This window comes from Trichoplusia ni, chromosome 3, assembly GCF_003590095.1.
Source record: "Trichoplusia ni isolate ovarian cell line Hi5 chromosome 3, tn1, whole genome shotgun sequence".
NCBI classification, from domain to species: domain Eukaryota; kingdom Metazoa; phylum Arthropoda; class Insecta; order Lepidoptera; family Noctuidae; genus Trichoplusia; species Trichoplusia ni.
In genome coordinates, this window is record NC_039480.1 from 16,885,065 (window position 1) to 16,906,769 (window position 21,705).

At 33.9% G+C, this 21,705-nt stretch overlaps 3 protein-coding genes across 4 annotated transcripts; 2 read left to right on the top strand and 1 right to left on the bottom strand.

Annotated features, from left to right (window-relative positions):
- Nucleotides 1-320: 320 nt before the first annotated feature.
- LOC113492185 (nucleoside-triphosphatase THEP1) lies at nucleotides 321-2,367 on the bottom strand. The gene is made up of 4 exons (XM_026869535.1): nucleotides 1,973-2,367; nucleotides 1,504-1,760; nucleotides 1,113-1,310; nucleotides 321-687 (listed from the first exon to the last, which is right to left on the bottom strand). The coding sequence occupies exons 1-4, from the start codon at nucleotides 2,016-2,018 to the stop codon at nucleotides 598-600; spliced, it is 591 nt and encodes a 196-aa protein (XP_026725336.1). The 5' UTR covers nucleotides 2,019-2,367; the 3' UTR covers nucleotides 321-597.
- A 230-nt stretch (nucleotides 2,368-2,597) lies between these two features.
- On the top strand, nucleotides 2,598-8,996 carry LOC113492184 (probable enoyl-CoA hydratase, mitochondrial). The gene is made up of 6 exons (XM_026869534.1): nucleotides 2,598-2,831; nucleotides 4,460-4,636; nucleotides 6,511-6,659; nucleotides 7,045-7,249; nucleotides 8,461-8,648; nucleotides 8,783-8,996. The coding sequence occupies exons 1-6, from the start codon at nucleotides 2,732-2,734 to the stop codon at nucleotides 8,846-8,848; spliced, it is 885 nt and encodes a 294-aa protein (XP_026725335.1). The 5' UTR covers nucleotides 2,598-2,731; the 3' UTR covers nucleotides 8,849-8,996.
- A 465-nt stretch (nucleotides 8,997-9,461) lies between these two features.
- On the top strand, nucleotides 9,462-16,018 carry LOC113492183. 2 transcript variants are annotated; one of them, XM_026869532.1, is made up of 6 exons: nucleotides 9,462-9,873; nucleotides 10,687-10,836; nucleotides 11,491-11,665; nucleotides 12,145-12,341; nucleotides 12,767-12,946; nucleotides 13,240-16,018. In XM_026869532.1, the coding sequence occupies exons 2-6, from the start codon at nucleotides 10,708-10,710 to the stop codon at nucleotides 14,164-14,166; spliced, it is 1,608 nt and encodes a 535-aa protein (XP_026725333.1). In that variant the 5' UTR covers nucleotides 9,462-9,873; nucleotides 10,687-10,707; the 3' UTR covers nucleotides 14,167-16,018. The 2 variants fall into 2 exon arrangements, with proteins under 2 accessions (XP_026725333.1, XP_026725334.1); XM_026869533.1 differs by lacking the exon at nucleotides 9,462-9,873 and adding an exon at nucleotides 9,890-10,040.
- The last annotated feature ends 5,687 nt before the right edge of the window (nucleotides 16,019-21,705 follow it).

A 21,705-nucleotide genomic window follows, 5' to 3' on the forward strand; every position in this document is an offset into this window, starting at 1 on the left:
TTAATCACAAACCAACATTACATAACACGTACTTATATGCATATACATACATTCCTATCAATAAATATACACACAATTACATTGATATTGATACATCATGATGATGATTTTGAAAGACTATTAATATTCATATCATAGCCATAGTGATCAAACATGTTTTCTACAATACTATAGTAAGAATAAAGATAATTTCAATAATTTATTATTCAGTGATTTCTTAGGTACACGCGAATGTTAGACATTGAAAAAAAACTACTTATACGGATTTTATCGCGCGCCATCTCAGTCTGCCCGTCTGCAAAGATGTCGAAACGTCGGGAACGAAAATCCAAAATTTAGCCGCGATAAAATCCGTAAAAGTAATTTTATTTCAATTTATTATTTATTAACTTAATCACTAGGATGTAATGTTTTAATGCAATTCTTAATTGTTGCAAACACTAAGACCTAATGGTTTTTGAAGTGAAGTTTACGAACGGATATGAAATAGGAATCAATGAGGTGAGTTTAGAATGATCACAGTACACCAGTAATAAGGGTATGTTGTATTGTTTACATGTGTGTTGTAAATGTGAGTATTCCAGGGCAGACTTCAATTTAATATGATTTACATACTATTATATTATATACTTTATTCATTTCTTTCAGTATTTCGTTGTGAATGGTATTCCTATTCACTTTGGTCACCTGTAAAAGGAAAGGTTTTATTAAAAAAATGTTGGTTTATAGACCAAACAAAAAATTCTAATCTGGAATTAAGTTACTGTGTTTACTGTTCTTTCATGAATTTATTTATTTATACAACACAGTTTTAGCAACATTCGCAAATAGCTGTAACATATTGCTTGCTAGTCATGCCCTAGCAACTTCAGTCATGTGCAAAAGTGACTTTGGACACTGTTTTTAGACCTGGCCTTTGAACAAAATGTACTTATTTCACTTTAGGAAGCATTGCCAACACACTTGCTTACTAAGTTATTTAAGACTCAAGTCGTGGGGAATTTCACAAACATTCAATTCACATGTGCTTTGGTGTGGTGACCTCAACCACTTCATGCAATCAAAAGGGGGTTTTAAAAACCATACTTAAAATAATTATTTATCATCCTTACCGTGAACACTCTAGCTTGACTATGGTTCCTGATAGTCTCAAGCAGTTTATGTCCATTCTTTATAGGTATGGTGGCCAGAACTGTGTAGTCTGATGATGGAGCAAATATTGTTTTTATTGCATTCTTAAAAGGCTCACTAAAAAACTCCATTTTGCCAATTTCATCAATGACAAGTAAATGTGCCTCCGAACTTACTGGCTGCAAATAATTAAAAATAATTATAAATAACTAAGAAATACATAATCAATATGACTTGGCTGTGACTTTGGCAGTGGCCTAACTCAGCTTACTATAACAACATTGTAATTTTACTATTTTTAAACTAAAAAATACACATTGAAATCTGCTGTTTATCAGACTGTAAATAGAAGTAATAAAAGTCTAAACAAACCTTTTTCAAAGCTGGTAAAGCAATACTTTCGAACTCGTCTACTAGAACACCGTATCTGCCAACTCTATGCTTCACTGGGGTATTCAATAGGCAAAAGTCTCTTGCCAAACGGGCTCTTGTGCCATCAAAAGTAACTACATCAAAGCCCTCCCGAAACGTGGGATTGCGAATCTCTTGGGTATAAAAGCCTGTAGTTTTTATACCATTGTTTGCCATGGCTGACGATAGCTTTTTAGTTAAAGTTGTTTTGCCGACTCCTGCAAAAAAAACCAATTAATTATTTATAGGAATATGAATGCATCAACAAAACTGATGTCACCGCCCAAATCGAATTTGTCGTATCCGACATAGAGGCCTAGGAGATCGAAATTTTTGTTGAATATTCTACTTGGGCGACGGTTTATTAAATAATATTATATTGAATGGCAGCGGAATTAAATCACTCCAAATATTCAGCGTAATACCTAACCAGGTTCGCCGGTGAGGATGAAAAACTTGTTCTTATTTTTTGCCATTGCTGATATAACACAGGCAGACGATATCTCGATATTAGAACAGATTTTCTATAAATAGATAATAGTTGAAGTTTTCTTCTTTCTACATTATTGATCGTTTCTTCCCCTTTATTTTGATTTGTCAAAAAATGTAAATAGCACAATTTTGACACCTGAGCTGTGGGACGTGTTGTTTCCTAGTGGTTTTCTCGTATCGATTTTTTGAGTTTTTAACTACAACGGTTTTTACACGATTGAAGATTAATGTCTATTTTATTTTAAATAGATTCTACTGGGTTATAAATTTATATATATGAATGATACATTTAAGGCCTTATCATACCCCTATTAATTGATTGAAAATTTTATTTTAGAACCATTTTAAATCAGCATCAAGCTAACTAAACGCAAATGTCGTAAGGCAACAAGTATGAACCGCCGAAATTAAAATGCCTTAAATCAAATGAGGCGTGTAGTGGAAACATCTATCATTTAAAGAAAGTAGTATAATACAAACTTTATTTACTCCACGATGTCAGTTCTCTTTCACACATACGAATAATCCGTTTATTGGTCTCGCTTTAACGCACATTTATTGTTCTTATCATTTACTTATCGTGCAGTATCAAAGTTCATTCTTTGGAAGTTATTTTTGCCGGTGTTTGAGATTCATCGGCAGTCATTTCATTTAGTATTTGTTAAGAAAGACTACGTTATAGTAGTTATCACAGAAAATGGCCTCTATTGGTGCTGTAACTCGTGTTTTGTTGGGAAAGAATGTGGCCAACAAGGTAGCTGCCGCGAATACCGGTTTTATAAAATTCTATAGCACTGGTAAGTAAAACAATATATTCAATTGTGACGTGATATACCCACATGTGACCCATCGGTCTTTAATTTAATGATGTAATTGTAATTATTGATAAAGATAGACGTGGAGTTATTGTACTTCTCAAATAGTCGAAGTGTTTTTTTCAATATTCTGTTAAACTATAGCAAACTGGAACCAGTTTTACTGCTTTTAAATTTATATTAGTAACCTTTTTCTATAAATATTTATATAGATAACAATATGAGATTCTTTATTCCTTTGAAGTTTACCTTTGTAACAGTAAATGTACCTGGTTAAATTGTAAATAAAGAATAACTTTTTTTCTAGTCTAGCAAACAAAATGTTTACATAAGGAAGACTATAATTATTACGATCAACAACGACTGTAAAACAATTGAAATCTTGACAATAACTTATTCACATTAACATAAAGTAAGTAGATTAAAATTGTGTAAATATTTGCATAAATATGCAAAACATAAAAGTTTTGATAGGTTTAAAAGACAAACAAAGGTTAACTACTCCCAAATAATAGTATTATTTTCTCATAATAGACTACCTGCAGGTGATGAATTATAAATTAAAGAGGGACGGACCCACGATTGCAAGTCAAGGTTAAAAAAAAAGCTGTGTTACTATGCCAAATAGTAATTAATCATAAGCCTTGACAATGTAGCATTTTATTATCTTATCATTCAATTATTGTCTTGGACTAAGCCATAGTCAGCTAATTTTAAGGGTATAACAATATTATATCAATTTGTAACTTTTCACACTTTTGACAAAGAACCGCCATAAATTTGCATAGCTTAAACATTACTTGGCACACTATCAGAATGTTTAAAATAAAAAGTTTGTCTTTAAAATGTAGTTATGCTTGACGAGAACATTTGTTAATAAAACTGAAATAATTACTGATAACAGGCAAAGTATTTACAACCAAAGAATTATAAGAAATACAGCATACATATTTATATGGTGTTTTTTGTGCTCCTCCTTGTTGTAGAAATGGAACATAAAGTTATAGAAACATAAAAAGGAACTGTTCAGTTTCTTGTTACCTACTTCAAAAGAACCAAATATACACTGCTATAAAATAATGCATTATTGTGCATATATGTAGATCTGGTCCTACTCTATGCAACATTAGCCATACATTTTCAACCATCTGCTCTGAACCAAACAAACACTATATACCTTTCTTTAACATACTTCTAAATGATAAAACAACAATCTATATTCTATAATACTCTATAATCTATATCTATATCTTCTATACTTCTATATCTATACTTCTATACTAATATATAAAGCTGAAGAGTTTGTTTGTTTGTTTGTTTGAACGCGCTAATCTCAGGAACTACTGGTCCAAATTGAAAAATTCTTTTTGTGTTGAATAGACCATTAATCGAGGAAGGCTTTAGGCTATAAACCATCACGCTGCGACTAATAAGAGCGAAGATAAGTACAATGGAAAATATGAAAAAACAGGGCAGGTATAAATCATAACTTATATCTTCTACCCACGGGAATGAAGTCGCGGGCAACAGCTAGTTCATAATAAAACAGCAACAGACTAAAAGTTAATTCAGTATCCGCCAGTAATAAGTCAATTGTCACAAATCCCCAGCTCCAGCTTACGAGAACATCAAAATCGATGTAGTTGGTGCCAAGAAGAATGTAGCACTCATCCAGCTGAACAGGCCCAAGGCCCTGAACGCTCTCTGCGGACCCCTGTTTGTGGAGCTCGGCCAGGCCGTGAGGGACTTCGATGCCGACGACAAAGTTGCCGCTATTGTCATCACAGGTAATATCATCATTATCATAATTACTTACTAAGAGCATACTCATTTATCGCGTCAGCTCATGGTTAAGGACTCCGGTTGGGCTCGAAACTAGTCGGGCCATCCCGATAAATAAGCGTGATTAAACTGTAAAAAAAATATTATGATTATTTTTTTTCCACCCAGTAGTGGGCCAAGTTTAATCAATCAAATCAAACGTCATTTTATCAAATTAGGCTACTTTAAGTAGCACTTTTTGAAGGGCAGATTACATTGGATAGCACCAAGTTTCGCCCAGCCTTCATCGCTTCCTAAATGCTTTCGCTGTCACAAACGTATCGTTCTGGGTGCCTACCACAATATTTTAAATATAAATTATTGCAGTTGTAGAAACGTGACTGCGTCCTGTATAGCCTGGTTTCTCGTCCGCAGCTGCAAAAAGATTACTTAACAGTTGGTTGTTTTCAAAGACTGCATTTTGATCGCAGGCCTATATATTCCTTTTTGTCGTTAAAACCAAGCTGTAACGCTGAAAATAAAAGTTTAATCTAGTCATAATGCGCATGGCAGACTATTTGCGACATAATCTTATCGCTTAAAACGGCAACTCATGAAATAAACAACTAAGGTCATTTTTATAGTGTAACTGTGTTGTGAATTATTAATGATTAAATGATGCAACAAACTGACTTTCGAAAAGCGACCCCGTCGCTTGAGCTCATGATTAAGGACGTCAGTTGGGTCTGAAACTAGTCAGGCGATAGCAATAAATACGCCTTACATCATTCAATATATAAAGTCATGTCGCAAAATCATACAGATATTCCTGTTATTTATTTACTGGGATTTATAAGCGAATCTGTTTTCTATTATAAAAATAGCGACAACGGATATCCAACATCCGTAAAAAAAAATGTAGTAATAGGGTTCCGTTCTTACCTTTTCGGTACGAAACCCTCACTACTTAGTTAAGTTAATGGCAGAACTCGGCCCTCCCTGTCCTAACTATGAAGAAATTCAAGGAATTACATAGTTTTCAATTATAATTGTCTTCTTTCTGTTGCCCCGAGGCATTATGCCGTCTTTCCACCCTAATGCTACTTGTACTAAGCTACTCACATTGTGCTAATTTTGTTTATAATGCAAAAAGCGGACTCTAGACTTCGAACTGGTCTGTCAGCGTTCCACTTAATATTACAATAGCAATAATATCTATTTCAAGTTCGGCAAAACAGCTTTATAAATTCTATTTGTAAGCCTAAAACTAATAGTAATCTAGCCATAATTTACTCCACCGTATCTCTGTACGGTAGTAATACTATAATTTATTATGTAACCAGAACACCACACCTTTTGAAGTACTCCCGCGATAATACGTTAAATAGCTGATAAGTAGCATGTTTTATCAGTGTTCCAGATAATTCGTTACGGAGATAAAGTTTTTTGTTCAAATATAACATATATTGCGAACTTAATCTATTAAACGATGTTTTTAGTCTTTCTGTATTTTTTATCTACGTGTCATATGAATAATGAGTACCTGTGTATGAGCTGTAGCATTTAGCATAATTCTTAACTTTTTTTTAAATTACTCTTGCTATCAGAAATTGAATCAAGGGGTTTCATAAACATTCAAGTCGCATGCACAAAGACACCTAGACATAGGATAAGAATTCGCGGTACACACAAATGCTTGTCCGACACGGGGATCAAACCCGGACAGATCGTTCTCAGTGGGCTTTTGGATTGGCCTTTAGACTTCTGATTTCACAAGGAGTTTTAGCCTCCTACTTGGCCAATTCTCAAACCTAATTAAAGTTGACCATAAAGCTTCTTGAGCTCTCGTTTCACTGATCACTAACCATGTTTTCTTAACACAATGCGTCTTCCTCACCAGGTAACGAGAAGGCTTTCGCTGCTGGAGCCGACATCAAGGAAATGCAGAACAACACCTACAGTGAGAACCAGAAGAAGGGATTCCTCAAGGACTGGGAAGACATCTCCAACTGCGGCAAGCCCATCATCGCTGCCGTCAATGGATTCGCTGTAAGTTATTAAGGGAAATATGATGAAAAACAATGCTTTATTCAGTATTAGTGTATTCGTTCTCACACCATCCAAAAACCTTGTAAAATCTATAAAAAGTTGAATGTATATTTGTATTCTGTATAATAAATTAATGTTCCGGATGCCTTATAGTCATACCGAATGCTATGTCTGTTCAATAAATCAATATCCCAGTATTCCCAGTTGTAGGCATACTGCCCTTCGACAAAGATAATTGTCCATGAGGTGAGAAACGAAACGTTTCATAAAAGAAACAATACTTGGTGGGGCTCTGGTGACCAGCAACACAGGTTCCACAGACTTGATGAGAAAAAGAAGAAAACTTATTGTGATAAGAAATGTTATCATCCTCTTACTTCCACAGTTGGGTGGTGGTTGCGAGCTCGCCATGCTGTGCGATATCATCTACGCCGGCGAGAAGGCCAAGTTCGGTCAGCCGGAGATCAACATCGGCACCATCCCCGGCGCCGGCGGCACCCAGCGCCTGCCGCGCTACGTCGGCAAGTCCAAGGCCATGGAGATCGTGCTCACTGGCAACTTCATTGATGCCGCTGAAGCTGAGAGGATGGGTAAGTCACTTGCTTAAAGAGATTGAATTCTTAACCTCGAAAAATGCTCTCAGGTACAGAAAAAAACCTTGCGCGACTTAAATGAATAAAATACGAATTAAATGAAATAGTTTATTTTCCATATAGGATAGACGTCATCAGACGTCATATCACTTTTACAAGTCATTTTTAAGCTAGCTATAGTCGACATTTCCTTGCCCGCTAATGATAGTCATACAAGAATATGATCAATTCACGGGCGAATTGACTTCAGTATAGCCAAAAATATCGGGTACTACTGTAAAGCAACTACAATTCACATTACGAAATCTAAAGTACTTTATAAATAAAATAATAATTTAAAAAACAAAAAACCCGCCTGCATGGATAACTACAATTAAAAATCAACTGAAAAGACTGAAACAAAATAAAAATTCAATGATAAGGTATTTAAAAAAGCAATGATTAGGTAGGTACTTAAAACTAGAAACGTAAATTGAAACACTACAAAACCTATGTACCTACGTATTGTACACTTAGAAATATCAGCACGGTAGTCTTTAAATTTTTTGCAACAGTATGAACAGAATTGCAGTCGGAGGCATGCGCAAAGAGATAATAATTTATCATATAGAAGCACTTAATTTCATTTTTTTTTAATTATTATTTTTTAATTGTAGTTATCCATGCAGGCGGGTTTTTTGTTTTTTAAATTATTATTTTATTTATGTCTTTTTAGTTAAGAAAGATTACGTAACCGGATTAATTCCTTAAATTAGTTTATGTCATGTGGTTGATTTAGCAATTTTTTAGCGTCAAGAGAACTGAAAGTTATGATTTTTATGTCACTTTGAGTACGTTATTCATTTTTTTACTATTTATTTATCGTTCCATTTAATATTAAAAATGCAATTTATGTACATACTTAGAATCAGTGTTTAAAATCCTTCATTTTGATACCCCACTTAATATGCCTGGTAGATTTATTTTTGTTTCCTCACATTATGGCTTCAAACAGCCGCTATATTGTTTTTTTTTTATATTTCACCTACCTAAGAACACTCAGGCTATTAAGACAAATCTAACGATACCTCAAATGTGAAAATCCATTCAACGGTTCTAGAGATACAAGGTAATAAAGAATATTACATACATACAAGATACGCGCTAAACACATAACCCTCCTGGCAGTCGGGTAAAAACTCCTTTTCACATTTACCCTCTCTCCCCAGGTCTGGTCAGCCGCGTGTTCCCCGTAGACAAGCTGTTAGAAGAGACCATCAAGTTAGCCGAGAAGATCGGCACACACTCCCCGCTTATCGTCAAGATGGCGAAGGCCGCCGTCAACCAGGCCTACGAGACCACGCTCAAGTCAGGACTCCTGTTCGAGAAGTCCTACTTCTACGGCACTTTTGCTACTGTAAGTATCCTGTTATATGAATATGAACCGTAATTCATTGACATAGAGATGATTGCACAAAAACAAACCTTGTTATCCGTTAACATAGCCACAACTGTCACTTGTTTTTAATTAATTAATTTTTATTTTTACAGGCTGACCGCAAAGAGGGTATGTCTGCATTTGTTGAGAAGAGGCCACCAAACTTCAAGAATGAATAATTTTCTATGAATTTTTATACATCATATTACAATCATGTGTCTTTATACTCTAAGAGAAGGTGCAATAAACTACGTAGTACTTTTTTAATTCCTGTTATCCAGTTTGTATTTGTATCGTTTATACATATAAATGAATTTATTTTCTAAATAACTTGTTTTAATATAAAGTCCCCTAAAAATATCAAAAAAATGGTAGCATGCAACAGAATGAACAGCACATAGCCACCTTTCACAACACATTTCTGTAGATAGAATCTGGCTATTTGGAAATCAACATATCGAAGAATCCTACAATATACTAGACTAACACCCTACAAATATTATTGAAATGATTCCTTTCAAGTAGGTTTCTTATTGGAATTGTGCTCGAAATGATTATAATGATGTAATTTAATTGAAGCAGAGATAAGGCGAGCTTTCCCTAGAGAGTAAAAATCCAAGGTTATAATCCAATACTGTGCATTCATATTCATATTCTAATAACCACGCAGTACATTACATGTATGTGTATCCGACCATCGATTATCAAAAGGTTTGGGCGGTTCGTACGCACAGCTGTCAAAGTATAATACGATCAATTTTGATAGTCACCGAATTGACAGCAAAACACTCTATCATAATGAATTGCTTTAGCATTTCAATTTAGTTAGTATGTTTTGATAGGCCGAAAACACTAGTTGTTGTACGTAATACGCCCAAGTTTCTTGTATATAAATGAATTAATTTACATAAATCAACTGCTAAATAACAATGTATAAAATAAATAAGTAGTTGTTAGTGTAGTTCCGGTGGGTAAACAAGTGTTTTGCGGTTATATTGAGAGAATCTGTGTCGATGTTTTGGGACCATGTTTACCGTAATAGGCATATCATGCAAGAGTTTGAAGACCTAGAGGTACACAAAACAAGTGTATCTGTGTTCGTGGCCCTATTTTATTTAGAAATGCTATATATTTTGATCATGACGTTATCTATTTTAAATAGATTAAATCAAAACTTACCGTCGTAAACTTATTTACATAAGCCGTGAGTACTGTTTTTATTAGCATTTTGAAGCTAACATCTGTTTTCTAACCTTCAACTTTAACCCCTGGTTTAATATTATTTATATTCAAGAAATAATACGGGAATATAACCAGACATATTATTTTTTTTCTATGCGACCCAGCTACCCGCCCACATTTGAAAAGACGGTAATTGGAATTTACTTGTTAGTAGATCTCTTAACATATAAAATAATTGTTTGCAAAATAATCAATGATGAAAACCAAAAATGCAAAATCACATATTTTTATTTATTCTTACTTTAAAGAATAAGGTACTTAAATATGTTCACAATGAATGACTAAAAATATTTAATACTTTCAAATCCCCTTCGATTTTTATCATCAAATCTTGAAGTAATATCACCATACTTATGGAAATGTGACAGTACAATACACTGTATAGAGCGGCATTTACCTTTCACACCCACAAGAATAACTTTAAAGTGGCGCTAAACAACCAACCATTAAGAGTTTGTAGGATTTCCAATAGTCATATTTATGTACTTATTTAATGCTTTTTATAGAATTACACCTTATTTGCATGATATCCACTGTATTTCAATGCACGGTTTTGTTTAACAATATAAACGGTATAATAAAAGACTTGTGTTAAAACAATGACACAAAAAATATAATAACTAGAATTTAATGTATTTTTGACTGTATTGTGATGTAAAATTTTATGATATATTATGATGTATTAATATATAATTTGAAGATGTATCTGTGTCTGTAACTGTTGCCTAAATTATATTTTGCTTTTTAAAGTAAAACAATTGACCGTTATTTTCAGTTCCATATTTAAGTGCTCAAGATGATGTATGAAGACCCTGTGGACAGCCTGTACCTAACTCATTATGATGAAACCTTTATCGTTAGTAACAGTAATGTACCATCACACCATACTGATGGAATCCGCTTTCTCTTCAAACAATTTAAAACGGTTAGTGTATGATCAAATTATTTTCATCTTAATTATTGTTTTCACACTCTCATTTAATACTTGCGGAGCCTGTACAGACGAACAGGCAAGTAATAAACATATTCAAGTATTATTTCATTCATACGCAGATTGTGTAGATTATTAAATATCATAAATATCTACTGAGGGTTAAAATGCTTTAAAGTTTAGGAGAGGGAACTTTGACGTAATATATAATACGCAAAAGTCACGGCACACGTAACACTGTAATTAGAGCAATTTATGTTTGCGGGATAGAATAAATATTACATATCTCTATTATTGAGAATTGTTCATGACGTACATTAATCTCAAGACTTTGTTGAACTATATTAACCCTTCGACGTAATGCTACTGCCAAGCGCGCGCTTTACAACCGCCGCTATATTTACGTCATATCACAACGCAACTAATGGCTGCAGTTGCGATATGTCAATCTTCTAACGCGTATTAACGTTCTACTTACTCGAATGTGGGCCTGCCACCACATCTAGTTTAGAAAGAGACAACATACTACACGGCGTATAGCGGCATCTCTCTTTCACAACTACAGCATTCTTTCTCTAAACCGTCTGTTTAACGAAACAAAGCGTCATTAGATCTTGAGCTAGACATTTAATTAATGTTAATTTTCAGAAAAAGCCTGGTGTGATAATTAACGATCCATATGGGTACGGGCGTAATATCCAGACGATACTGTTCCTGAAGGCCATCCGCCGGCTGCTCACCAAGCCCGTGCTCATCATCTGCGAGGAGGGCAACGAGTTCGAATGGGTCGAGCGGTTTGATACTTGGACCGATATGTACCATGGTGAGACTCAGTTATATGGGATGAAGGCTGCAATTTTGAAATTTAGATTCCTATGGTAGCCTATTTTTGTTTGTTTTCTTTCTTTTTGGGTAACGGTGGTGCTATACCACTCTGCTATCCGTCGTAGACTCAAACCCGACGTCAGCTTTTACTAAGGACTTCGATTGGTTCTTATTACGAACAATTGTATAATTTCAGTATTAAGTTTGCATGTTAGAGAAATTAATTAATTTAAACAGAACATGAGAGCACACACGATATTTAAATACAATATGTTTATAACATTACTTTTCTAAGCAAGTAGCTATTTATAGTTTGTCCAGATCCACTATTAAAGTTGTTGAACATTTGATTCAAAACTTCATTATGTAATATTTTGACAAAGGTACCCTTTACGGAAAGAGGCCTATGCCCAGCAGAAATACGTATGTAGACTGGTATTATTTTTATAACAAATCCAAAAATAATTCAATTTCCAGAAGTAACAATAGAAACACACTACCCTAGCACCAGGAAGATGATAATGATTAACACTATGATCAACCTGCCGAATTTCTGCAAGCACGACTGGAGCGTGCTTATCGTAGACGGACAGAAGGATAAGGCTGTCTACCAGATACTAAAACTACCTTTCAAGGCAGACTTTAAGATATGGAACACGCCGCTTAATATGAGAGTAGGTTGATTTTTTTATTAAGGACTTTCACGGTAAGACATTTCATCCTTGTGTCGCGGGGGCTTTCGCAAACTTTCAAGTTACGTGCTCAAAGATACCCAGACTTAGGGCTACATTCGAGGATCAGATAAATGTTTGTCCTACGTAGGGATCGAAAATGCGACACGTCGCGCTCAGTGGGCTTGGCGTGATGACCTCAACCATTCGGCTATCTATATAGACAGTCAGTCAAAAGTAAAGATTTTTAATAGTGTGAATATGGCGATTGATACTCCATATTTCAAAATAAAACAGAGAAATAAATAACAGCGCATTAAACTTTTAAATAAATCACAAATATCAACAAAAATAGAAAACGAAAAATCATGCAAGCAAATTTCACTTTTGTACCATAGATTTAAAGTTCAATTTTCTTTAAATTGCAGGAGAACCTTAAAGTATTCGGGGAGCTGTTCAAATGGCTGTACCCTAAGGAACAGTTTGACGAGTCGTACTTCGTGCCGGACCACACGAACACGCTCGACGTGTACGAGAAGATGATCCTGCTCGACTCCTTCATGGAGGATATCGTTATAAGGAGAGATGATTTAACACGATCTTTTGATGTAAGTACTTTATTACGAACTTAGTTTGCAAGTGAAGAGTGGGGGATACTGCATTCCTTAATAGGTTCAATTGAATTCATAATTTATTTTTTTAATAAAAACAATCAGTAAAAATATTGTACAACAACATCCGGCAAAAGTCAAATAATAAATCACCACATATTTCCAAATATCACAGTTAAAATATTGTTGTATAATTAAAACAAGCAAAAATGAATAATTACTGTTAGTACCAAATGACCCCGTGGGTATACGGGGTCAGCACGTTATAAAAAGCCCTTCTATTGTTCCAGAAATACCAAAGAGAAAACCTAATGCCACCACCAAAGGCTCCACCGAAAGTACCTCCAGTTCCATCTAAGAAAAACAAAGACGCGACGGGAACCAAGATCAAGCGATCGAAGGGGAGAGCGGCAGAGCTAGCGAAGGAAGACAGTGACCAGGCAAAGGTGGTCCCTCATACTGCGGTCACAGAAGAGGCAGGGGGGTCATCTAGCGGTGGTTTATATGATAGCAAAGATGACTACAGCATACAAAACTTCAAGCGCAACTACGACGGCGATTTCCTTAACTCAGAAATAGAATCACAGTTCAAAACTATTGATATTAACCCTTCAGAAAACAGTGAACTGAAACTGTATTATGAGTCAGACCCCATTCCGCCAAATGTTGATGAAATCAACCACAGAGCGTTCGGAAGCTCCGCCTTCGATAGCCCATCAGGTTTGCTAAGAAAAAGGGGTTCTAACATACCTTTTACTTATTCCGAAGATAATTTATCAGAATCGGACGATGAGGTCTTCATACATAAGCAGAAAAGCGCTGACATTTATAACGATTTTGTACTAGAGGGCACCAGTAGTAACAGTAAAAGTTCACCTTCTGACGATCAAATAGCAGCTGAGACTCCGTTGCCAAACGATGACGAAACCTATATAGATAATAAAACTGTGACAGCTGAGTGTGATAGTTTAAGTTTAATACCAAATAATGGAAGCATGAATCTCAATTTGTCTGAAAATTTGGATGATGTTCAGCCAGAAATAAGTCAAGAAAATGAAAAAGCGAATCAAAGCGAACGTCTGCAGGATATCGGGGCTGCGAGTATCAAACAAGTCACAAATAATTTAAAACGCAACAACATCGATGATAAAATCAAAGAATGTGAAGCCAAAGTTGCAAAGAAATTTAAGGGATCCTTTTTAGATAGTTTATTTTAAATGAACGTGTCAGATGTTAGATCGTGAAACTGTTTTTATGAGCCTTACGTTATACGTACAGTTGAAAGCACAACAGTGGGGTCTTTCAAAAGAACATTTTGAAAAAGCTTGTAGATTTAAATTGGAAATTTGTTACCACTGTCATCTAGTTGACTGTGACTGCGCTATTCTGTTTGCTGTGATCGTGTTGCTCTCAAATATGATCACGTGTTTCAATTACATGTATAGCCTTACGCAATACGGGGTCGCATGACCACGATATCGCGCCGGATCCACCGCACACCGTGGGAAGCCTGTTTCAAAAGACGTACGCATAAAATATCAGTTACTCTAAAAACTAATCATGGGGTTGAATTTAGCTGTGATGCTTATTGAACATAATAGAACTGGAAAACAGAAACATAATCTTTGAATATCCCGTAAACAAGTAACATTCGTGCAAGCGTCAACGATAATAGAAATTGCTGAAATGTTGGCTCATATTTTGGATAAGTCACGTGACAACTTTTTATACACGAATCTGAGCGATTTGATCAGCGTTTTCGCTAGAAGGCTGTCACTTGTTTACGATTGTATAAAACTGGCTTGGTCCCGATTCGCTTCAATATCAATTTTGACTTATCCCTACTTCGGGCCGGTTTTTTAATCGCCAGATAACATTTCTGAAACGAATATGTTTGACAAACGTTTGGAAATACGATAAACATTTCTCAGATGAACTGATGATTGAAAAGTCGGCCCTTTACAGATACATTAGAGCAATTCGACTTGCATTAGCACTGGAATTAAAGCAAGTTGTCTAAGGGCCGTGTTTCTTGTCTATAGTAGACTGTTAGCACAAACACCTAGTCATTTCCTGAGCCCTGATATTTGCCTTCACATTTAACATTAGAATCATTTATACTGCAAAATGATCAAAGCTCGGTATTACAAGGAATTATTAACGGTCTAGGAAACAGCAACGAATTTGAAAAAATCATGGCAGGTATTTTGGAGTCTGGTCATACCGGGTGACTTGTAAATCATTATATAGTAAAAATTTAAAGAATAGTTAAGAGTTGCAAGGAATGAGTCCATCAACCGCCAATTGGACCAAAAGCGAAAGAGACCAATTGCAAATTTTATAAACCTGGTCCCACCAAAGGATGCCAATAAGATTCTGAATGAAACTGAAAGCGAGGTCGAAAATAGTCTTCGACACAAACCGTTATATAATCCTACTAATATTATAAATGCGAAAGTGTGTATGGATGTAAGTTCATCTTTCACGCAAAATACACTGCGCGCATTTAGAGGGAATTTGTTACGCAGACAGTTTATAACCAAGATAAACAGACTAGATAAGTTTTAAACCCATTTGATGTTCCCGTGGGATCATTTTTGATTTGTAGCGGGCGGGCCCGCGGGCTACAGCTAATCTATAAGAAAGTATCATTTACCAGTCACCCTGTATAGACCAGACAAAGACGTCAGTAAGACTGTTTACTTGGGTCGCTTCCACTTGGGAGGCCATTACGCATCGTTCTTCAGAGGCTCTCTACTTCTCTGAAATAAACGTTTAAATGTAGTTTCTATGTTGTAGTGTCTTGATTACCACGTCAAAGCTGTGATGCGAACCAAGTGCGAGTAAAGAACTGTTTTATGAGATGTAGGATGTTTGAACCTCCGGTATCTGGATGGCTGGTCAATTTGATGTTGTCAAATAAAATGATAAGACCATTAAACGGGATAATGGTCAGGGATGATGACAACTTTTTTTTCAGTGACCTTCTTGTATTCAAATACATAATAATAGAGGCGTATTTTTAATTTGTCCATGAATTGATCAAATTACAGTGAATATGACTTAAGCGTGACGTCACTATTGATAAAATTTTTAATTTACGAACTGACGGACTAAAGGATTTTTTACTTTTTATAATCAGTCATCATAGAGATATAGATTGATCGGCGTTCGAGAAACCGGCTGAAAATAGTACAGGTTGAAACAATCATGTTTAGAATGAATTGAAGCATAATGTTGTATGAGACTCGCACTTGGATGGACTGATTTGCAGTGGCGGCCATAGAAGGGATATTTAGGCTTTTAAGTAAATTCATTAACAAAACGTCAGGTTTTTAGTCCATTATGATATTAAAATGTAAATAAAAAAAAATTAAAAATGAATTCGGCTGCCGCTGCTAATTTGGATAAGTATTTTAATACAGGTGGTATTTTAGATATTTTCCCATACACAAATTTGGTGGAGTATCAACTAGCTCTTAAGTATAGGTGTTCTAAATAAAATAAGTTTAAAAACATCAACGTATTTATTTTTTCTACTCATTAAGTAGGTAATAGGACTACATGTATAACATTGTTTCATAATTGGTTTGATTTGAACTAATAAACAAAGTTATATAATATTCCAAAAATAGAAATAATACATTCTAAATGTCGTTTCAATGATTTTCTCAGTGTTTTCATAAGAATTTTCTACGTAAAAGTAGCGAACAATATTTGAAAACTAACTTATTGTCGAATACTGAAACGTTAGCTTTAAGTCGCCAAGTTTTATGGTGTGTTTTTCTGGGTGTAAGATGGTGACAACTATACTCAATTGCTTAAGATACTTAAAATGAGCTAAACAATCTTGATGTGTCTTATTGTCTTAAAATAAAATGTTACTTAAAACCAATTTGTCTTGAAAACAATGAGGATTTTATGTATGATTTGACTTGGTTTTAAGATTTATACAAGTGAATATAGCTGAATGTCAACAGTCCCTTATTATTTACTAAATAATAAACGGCTTTACAAATTTTAATAACACCAACATTGTTTACCTTTTTATGTACCTAAACATTTAGTTAAACATCACGTACGATCACCGTAAGAAGTTGAAAAACAGTTGTATTCTTTGAATAGAATGCATTGAATTGACAATTCAGTCACATCACTTAAAGAAGAATGACATTCCGATTGATTTCTCATTCCGTTCCAAAAACATCTAAGACCAAGTACGTTTCAGTATTCGGGTTTTATAAAGACATGTTTTCTTAGTAAATAAGTACAACTATGTATTTTTAGAATAACATACCAATACATATAATTCTTTGCGAAATGTATAATTATCGCAACTCTCTAAGTAAGTACATTGTGGAATACAGTTCAGAACACTTTATTTAATTGTTTTATTTGGTGAACTTCCAAATGCATTGACCCTTATGCTTGAAGATCTTCCTCCGTTTTCGGAGTCGGTTATAAAACGCAAAAATCCTGATAGGCGAATTACTTTTCAACAAGAGTCGCTAATTAATTTGGAAAGTCACGTGACATCCAAATCCGACATACACTGTGATTTTTTAGTTGTCTTACAAAAGCAGCCCAGTTCATGTATCCAATGACTAGAACACGTTCATGATAAAAAAATAGGTAATTATGAGATTTGAATAAATTTAAAATGCAATTTTTATTCAATATTATATATTATGAATTCGTAGTTTTTTAGAAACACAGCTCTGTGCGAGCGCGGTCCGAGCCTTGTAACAATGGTGAGGGGCGCGGGCGGCGGCGTTTTTATCATTTTTAAGAGTATATTTCAGATTTCTCTTGTTAAATTTTTCTTAGTACTTATTATCTTACTTGATGATAAAAAAATAATAATCGCGCCTAGGGGTATTTTACATCGGATACATGAACTGGGTTACTTTTGTAAGACGACTAAAAAATCACCGTGTATAAACGTCTCGTTCAGTGTTAATCATTGTAAAAATGTCACTCGCTTATCAGGATTTATAAGTATTGCTTAGTTATGCTAGCCAATAATAAAAAAGCATTCGAACTTCAAGAATATAAAACAAAATAGATAAATATAAACTTTTTCAGAATAAATACTTTTTCACTAGAAATATTAAAACAATAGTTATTTCAATAAAACAGGTGTGGTACCAATAGTACTATGAACAAAGAATGAGTATGTTATCAAAAATATACATTTGATTACAAAGCTAATAATTTCAAAGCTGGAAAGCGATTGAAATAGATTATTTATAACTAGGCAATATCATTTTAGTGGTAATTTTATACTATAATAATATTCTTTAAGTATATTTCCTAATAGATTATATACCTCTCATAATTTGACAATTTTCTTAGTAATTTTATACAGTCAACGACAAAATTAAAAAATCGTTCGATGAAATATTTCAATCAGACTGGGACGACTCACATTAATTACATGAGAGACTATAATATATAAATTAAGTATTTATATTTCATTTTAAAATCTGACTGCGTTAGGTAATAGTTACAGATGGAATTAAGAAAAACCTTTAGCCTATTGATATAAAATAAAATACAAAAGCAGTGTGTAAAAAATAAGGTTGACCTGTAAAAATAATACATTTGTTGAATTGTCAAAAAATAATCATCGCATTGAATGGTGTAGCCACATGTAAAATTGATTACCTTCACAGATAAACTTATAGATCAAATATGAACCTTATACATACGCATTAAAGTCTATTATACTACTTTACATATTTATGTACATAAAATGATGGAATATGAAAATATGGTTCACTAACGTGCAAATCCTTTTCACACAACCGTTTAGGAACGAATCGGTATAGATAATTGAGGTTATTGGCAGATATATGTGTACGGCAAAGCTATACTTTAAAGAATAATGAGTACCAGCATCAATATATAAGTAGATCATTAATATAGGTAAAAGTGGCCAGCTTTGACTGTCCATGAACTGGACCCCAATTCTGCTATTTACAAGGGGAAATGAATGAATGGAAATTGGATAATATGAGCACAATTCGTATTATTCTAAGCATTTTTCGAACACAATAATTGGCAAAATGTTTAAGAAAATAGGAATAATTTAGTTTCATATATACATATTCGGGCATATACGGGGCCCTGGTCGTGAATCCATGAATATATTGATTCTTAACGATTGTTTTTTACCTAACGCAAGAAATATGTTTTGAGGGGCAACTCTCACCTCTTAAAGTTAGAGTGTGGAAGAGAGACGACGTTCTACGCCATATAGTGCTGTCCTGCTTCCACAACTGAAATGAGGTTGTGGTCGGCCATTAATTTGCTTACTTGTTGAAACTATCATAAGATAGCCATAAGAAAAATGCTTTTATAAAAGTGTAGGAATGTTTGAAGTACATAAAGTAGGTATTTTAATAAATTCTCATTTATAGGCAATAAAGGCAAATAATAACTAATAAAATTATAATATATACAATTAATGCACTTATCAAATATTAATAAAATGTATTCATGTCTATCAAGCTACCGCTAATGTAACATAAAATATTCATAATAATTATATTATCATTTAAAAGGCCGACAAGTTAAATATTATTAAATAGCTCATTACTCATTAAAAATAAGATAATAGATGATAAAGATCATATTTTGAGTTTAGAGGCGAATCCTTTGTCGGTAAACTATTACCGACAAAGCGGCGAAATGTTATCAAATGGAACAGTTACATTAAAGTAAAACGATCGTATCTTTGATGCGCTAAAAGCATACTACTGTTTGCTGTCGGTTAAGCAACTTCAGGCACGTCAGTCAAAGATGGGTGGTTAATAATGACTCAACATTATTAATTTGTTAATTGATTAACAATAGTACACTGATCTGCAACAAGAGCCACTACTATAACGTTTTAAAAGTGCCTGGAAAACGGCCTATTTGAAATAAAAACTTTTGATTTTGATCATCTATAATATTAAATATTTTCGTATAGTTTATGTAAAAGATCTTTAACTCGAGACATATATTATGACAGTGATTTTAGGCAGAGGAATACTAAGGGCAAATGCAATATACAAAAGAGTGGAAGCATCATTCGATTCTGAACTTTATGACATTGAGTTAAGAATGAATTTACTATATTCATTAGAAGCTGGCTTCCTGGTACTTCAAATCTTCTCTAAAAAGTTTTTTGCGTCTACAGATGGATTTTGATTGAGAAAGTCGTTTAGGTACGCCGGAACTCTATCATTAGTGAAAAATATCTATATGTATAGATTAAATGCAAATAAGCATCTAAGATAGATATCTAATAAATAATTATAATTTGATAAACTATCAAAATTATATTTAAGTAAATAGGATTTATCAACGCATTATTAATTGCAAAAGCAAGTTGCGTTCTGAAAAAAAAAGATAACATTTAGTATATAATATGTGTATTGGAATAATAAAATAGCTCCGAAAAATAAATAATTTGCACAAAATATTTAATTAATATTTTGTACATGTAATAAATTAAACATTAATTTCATTCGTTGTACGGAAAAAAATATTGTAAATATGCATTGGAATGTTTTTATAATACCAAATGTAAATAAAACTATTATACAGAGTAAAGTAAAAAATAAATCTAGGTTTAGCACCGAATATAGCATAACATAAGTTCGGTCTTGTTTATTAAAAAAAAAAAATAACGTTCATCTTTATCTTTTCCGTCCGTGTCACTATTTAGCACCTAACAGGAAATTAAAGAAATTTACGGTTATAGTAAATTTGATTTTAAATATTTAATTTAGTTTTTATTTTGATATAAGCGGGTAAAAGAGCGCCAAACGCGACTGTAATATAATTTCATAAAAAAAAACTTTACATAATTATTATTTACGTAATTAGTTAGTTGGCAACCCTGTCGACAAAACGTAACCGATTAAAATTATAAAATCAAAACTGGAACTTAAAATAATGAGTGTAACAAAATATGTAACACGCTTACATCGGTGGCTATTGAAAATTTAGAATTTAATGGCCTGTAGCATTGATACAGATTTAAGAATTATAATTGGTTTTATTTTCCTACATGTAGTCGATAAATAGATATAGTATATATTTAAGAATAGACTAGAAGAGGTCAAGCATTTTATGCATGAAATTAACCTGCCTACTAATTAAAGTATCAAAGCTAAGCAGAATCTTTAATAAATAAAAAAGTGTAAATAAAATGTACCTGTTTCTTGTAGTTTATGATTTAAAAGAGCTCATAATTCTATGGCGTTACGGTTGGGCTTTATGGGTGACCATCTTTGTCATAACGAGTTCCTCCGTGTTTCGGAAGGCACGTTAAATTGTGGGTCCCGGCTGTTATTCCTACATCTTTGACAGTCGTTACAGATAGTCAGAAGCTGAAAAAAGTCTGACAGCCAGTCTAACCAAGGGGTATCGTGTTGCCCAGGTTACTGGGTTGAGGAGGTCAGATAGGCAGTCGCTCCTTGTAAAACACTGGTACTTAGCTGAAACCGGTTGGACTGGTAGCCGACCCCAACATAGTTGGGAAAAGGCTAGGCCGATGATGAATTCTATGGCTTTACGAAAAAGATCTTTAGGAGTATGGGACATCAAGCGATACATCTAAGATATAATAAACTGCAATACAAAGCATTAGAAACATATGTGTACTAAAATACGCAAAAAAAACCATTTGTATTTTTTATGAATTGATTGAATCGTGTGACATGAGTATTAGCGATTGGATAATTATGGAGTTTTTGTTTTCA

What these genes read in the sequence shown, in the direction of transcription:
- LOC113492185 (XM_026869535.1), bottom strand. Translation starts at nt 2,018, where the DNA reads ATGGCAAAAAATAAGAACAAGTTTTTCATCCTCACCGGCGAACCTG. An exon ending in CATCCTCACCGGCGAACCTG is followed by an intron (nt 1,761 to 1,972) that starts GTTAGGTATTAC and finishes TTTTTTTTGCAG; the next exon opens with GAGTCGGCAAAACAACTTTA. An exon ending in GTCAAGCTAGAGTGTTCACG is followed by an intron (nt 688 to 1,112) that starts GTAAGGATGATA and finishes TTCCTTTTACAG; the next exon opens with GTGACCAAAGTGAATAGGAA.
- LOC113492184 (XM_026869534.1), top strand. Translation starts at nt 2,732, where the DNA reads ATGGCCTCTATTGGTGCTGTAACTCGTGTTTTGTTGGGAAAGAATGTG. An exon ending in TATAAAATTCTATAGCACTG is followed by an intron (nt 2,832 to 4,459) that starts GTAAGTAAAACA and finishes ACAAATCCCCAG; the next exon opens with CTCCAGCTTACGAGAACATC. An exon ending in CTGCCGTCAATGGATTCGCT is followed by an intron (nt 6,660 to 7,044) that starts GTAAGTTATTAA and finishes TTACTTCCACAG; the next exon opens with TTGGGTGGTGGTTGCGAGCT.
- LOC113492183 (XM_026869532.1), top strand. Translation starts at nt 10,708, where the DNA reads ATGATGTATGAAGACCCTGTGGACAGCCTGTACCTAACTCATTATGAT. An exon ending in TCTTCAAACAATTTAAAACG is followed by an intron (nt 10,837 to 11,490) that starts GTTAGTGTATGA and finishes GTTAATTTTCAG; the next exon opens with AAAAAGCCTGGTGTGATAAT. An exon ending in ACACGCCGCTTAATATGAGA is followed by an intron (nt 12,342 to 12,766) that starts GTAGGTTGATTT and finishes TTTAAATTGCAG; the next exon opens with GAGAACCTTAAAGTATTCGG.